The following is a 3,528-nucleotide window of genomic DNA, read 5'->3' as shown; positions in this document are numbered from 1 at the left end:
TCTCTCTCTCTCTCTCTCTCTCTCTCTCTCTCTCTCTCTCTCCCTCTTTCTCTCCCCCTTCCCCACCTCCCTCCTCTCAGCCCCCCGTTTCAGTCTTGCTGTCCAGCAGACTCTCTCTGTAACCCTGGATTTCGTGTCAGCCTCCGCATACCTTCCTGTATCCCTCTGTCTCTCCCTCTCTCTCTGTCCGGACCTCTCCCTTTCTCTCCAGTTGGTCTGTGTCTCTCCCTTGTTCCTCAGCTCCTCCACCCACGCTCATCCCTCCCTCTGGCCCGGCCCCTCCTTCTCCCCTGACCCCAAGGCTGGACTACCCCCACAGCTTCGGGGTGGGACTCAAGGGGCTCCGCACAAGCCTCCTGGGCCCCGGAGAGTAAAGGAACTGGGGGAGACCCCGGGCTGGCTGAAAGGAAGCGTGCAGCCCGTCTGGCACGGGCTGGGGGCTGGGGGAGGGGTGCAAGAGAAGGCTGGTCCAGAAGGCTGTTCTGGACCGTGCTCAGAGTTTGTTGACTGACTGAATGACTGACTAAACTGACTGACCGACTGGGTGAGGAGGTTATACAGGTACGGTCAGAAGGTTGTGCACTGTGCTGTGACATTAATGGGATCAGAGGGATTAGAGGTTTAGCTGCAAAGACCCCTTCATTTTACAGGAGAGGAAACTGAGGCTCAGAGGGGTCACAGAGGAGGCACCTGGCACAGCGCGGATGGAAACCCGCGTGCTCAGCTCCCACGCGGAAGGCGGTCTACAAGGGAAGACCCCAGGACTCTGCACTCGGCCCGGTGCCGTTCCGTTCCTGTCAGTGACCAGGACAGTGGCGAGGACGTCAGGCTGGCCCATCGCCTACGAGGGTGACACGGGGCTGGGAGACAGCCGCGATCCAGAGGAAGGACAAGGCTGGGCGGGGGCTGATCCGGGCTGCTCTCGGAGGTTCCAGAGCCCTGAATCACCTCCTGGGCTGGGGATCTCTGGGGCACGGGACCGTGACGTCACCGAGCTCCCTGCTCGCCCCGCCCCTCGCATGTTGTCAGCGGCCGCCTCTTTCCCCCTCCCTTGGGGATCCGATCTGATTCAACGTACGGAAACTGCACTCGGGAGGGAGTGATGGCATCGCGTTTTTCGCTTTCCCCCGCGCCCCTCCCTGACGTTGGTAAACTCTGCTCCGTGACGTCAGCGCGTCGTATATGAGGACCAGAGCAGCCGTTTTCAGATCAGAGCTAACCTGACTTGAGAGAGAAGAGTCCAGAGAGAGAGCAGAGCCCTGCCGGACATAGAGCGCAGACGCCGAGCCTTTGGGGCCCCTGGACAACATGAGCTCTAGCCTGGACCCGCCGTGGACATCACCATGCCAGTGGACGCCCTCCCTGCCCCCAGGATGACGCACAACCCTGACCCGGTGAGTCCGGAGGAGAGGACCGGACAGGGAGGGGGTGCCGGGGCCCCGATGGGGGCAGGAGGGGGCTCGGGGGCTCCGAGGGGCCGGGACTGGGAGAGACTCCAGAGAGGACAGTACAGGAAAGGAGACAGTGACCTCCGAGGGGGCAGGACTGGACAAGGAGGGGCACAGGGACACATTTCCTGTTAGGGGACAGGGAACTGGGAACTTCAGAACAGAGAGGCAGAGGGGAGACTCCAGAATCTCTGAGAAGATGAGGATCAGAAGGGTCCAGGAGGCCGTTGGCTTCTTAAGGTGGGCAGGGAGAACTCCCAGCAGGGAGGGAAGGGAATAGGTATTTATTAATGTCTGCTGGGTACTCTGCTAAGTGCTTTACAAATATGATCACAATTCTTGGAAGTAAGTGCTATGATTATCCCCATTTTACAGCAAACAGAGGTTATGTGACTTCTCCAAGGTCTCACAGCTAGTAAGCTGTCTGAGGCCAGATTTGAACATGGGTCTTCCTGACTCCAGGCCCAGTGCTCCGGCCACAGAGGCACCAGCTGCCTTGTAAGTGGTGCTTGAGGCTCTCAGGGTCTAGGAAGCAGAGATAAAGCACACCTGCTTCAGTCTTCATTCTCGAAGAGGACCATGACATCAGGGAGGTGATGCCATGACTTGCAAGTGAATTGGACTTGAGTTAGGGAGGGCTGTGCAAAGTCACCAGCTTCCCTCTCTCCTCTAAAGCCAATTGGGTCCAGTGGCCATATACAGATCAGGATGACTAGAGATGGCCCAGGATGCAGTGGGAGACCTTGGCCTTTTAAAGCTAAGGTCTTTCTCAGGTCTAAGTTTGACTGAGGCAACACCCATTCAGTGATCAAGACTAGGTAAGAAAAGAGGCAAAAAATGGCCTCTTCAACATAGTCAAAAGAAAAAAATCAAACTAGGAGGAGAAGTCTCTCAGGGTTTCTGGCCAAAACAGAAACAATTCCCATTTACGTTCACTCTGAGTCAGTCAGGGTCCAAACAGTGACTAAGTGGTGTTTGACATGGGACCTACTGTTGGCCAATCAGTGAGAAGCCAGAGCGATTTGGGTTAAAGGCATGATCCTGAAGAAAGAAATGTAGCCTGTAAACCCCAACATATCTTGCAAAGAGCAAAGGAAAGCTGGGTTGCTTTGGGGTTAAGGCTAGTCTTAAAAAAACCCAAACCCCAGACTAGGTGAAGAGCAACTGGGCAAAAATGCTTAGGGATACCAGGAATGGGACAAGTGCCCCGGAAAGGGACCATTTGGGTCCCTAAGGGAGAATAGTCAGGTCGGAAGTCTGGCTTTGCCAAATGCTTGGTGTCATTTCTGTCCTATGACTCATGCCAAGAGAAGTCTAATTTAACCTGGTTGTTTTTCTTTCTTTTGCAGCCTCTCCCTGACCTGGGACACACCACTGGTATCCCCCTGGGAGCCTCCCTCAGGATCAGCCTGTGTTCTGGCCTTCTCTTCCTTCTGGCCTGGGCCTGGTCCCAGCTGTGGAGGGTGGGACTCCAGCCCAAGCCTAGAGGACAGGCAAAGCTTGTGAACCCAGAAGCCAGAGCTGAGAAGGGGGAGGACCCCTTCCTCCAGGCCCCAGGACCTTGGCCTGAAGTCAGAAGATCTCAAGCTAGCTCTAGCCCCCTATCCTGGGCTGGGCAACTGAGGAAAAAGGGTGATGAAGGAGCCACTGAAGGCCCAGCCTATCTTGGGTCTCAAGAACAGAAGATCCATGATGAAGCAGCCAAGAGAGAGAAGCCTGGTAGTAGGCCTGCAGGCCTGGCCCAACGAGATGATGGCCAGGAGGAGGAGGGAGCAGCTACAGGTTCCCTCATGGGACAAAGGGCCCACCAGCCTGGAGAGAACAAGGGCAATGAGAATGAAGACCGAAGAGAAGGGGTGGGAGCTGAGATGATGACTGAGGCCCCAGGATCAGCTGAGCAAAGCCCCCCTTCCCTTGTGGACAGCAGCCCTCAGGACTCCTGGTCTTTGGCCTGGCAGCTCAGAGAAGAGGCAGAGGAAAGGGGAATGGGGGGAAGTGAAGGTGATGGGGAGGAAGGAGCAGACAGCCAGCCTCCTGCTGTGCTCACCAGCCCCCTGCTCAGGGCCTGGGCCTACAGACC

General features: G+C 56.6%; 1 protein-coding gene across 1 annotated transcript in view; it reads left to right on the top strand.

The window, feature by feature from the left end:
• The first annotated feature begins 6 nt into the window (after positions 1-6).
• The window catches only part of PPP1R15A (protein phosphatase 1 regulatory subunit 15A), a 4,954-nt gene continuing 1,432 nt past the window's right edge, over positions 7-3,528 (top strand). The window contains 2 exon segments of the mRNA XM_069103396.1: positions 7-1,394; positions 2,798-3,528. The exon segment at positions 2,798-3,528 is cut by the window's right edge and continues 10 nt beyond it. Coding sequence (XP_068959497.1) covers positions 1,344-1,394; positions 2,798-3,528 — 782 coding nt within the window. The 5' untranslated portion in view covers positions 7-1,343.

Source organism: Petaurus breviceps, unplaced genomic scaffold, assembly GCF_028583685.1.
Source record: "Petaurus breviceps papuanus isolate PSGF00001 unplaced genomic scaffold, PetGlider_PUasm1.0 577, whole genome shotgun sequence".
Classification (NCBI taxonomy): Eukaryota; Metazoa; Chordata; class Mammalia; order Diprotodontia; family Petauridae; genus Petaurus; species Petaurus breviceps.
This window is presented reverse-complemented; position numbering and strand designations above follow the sequence as displayed.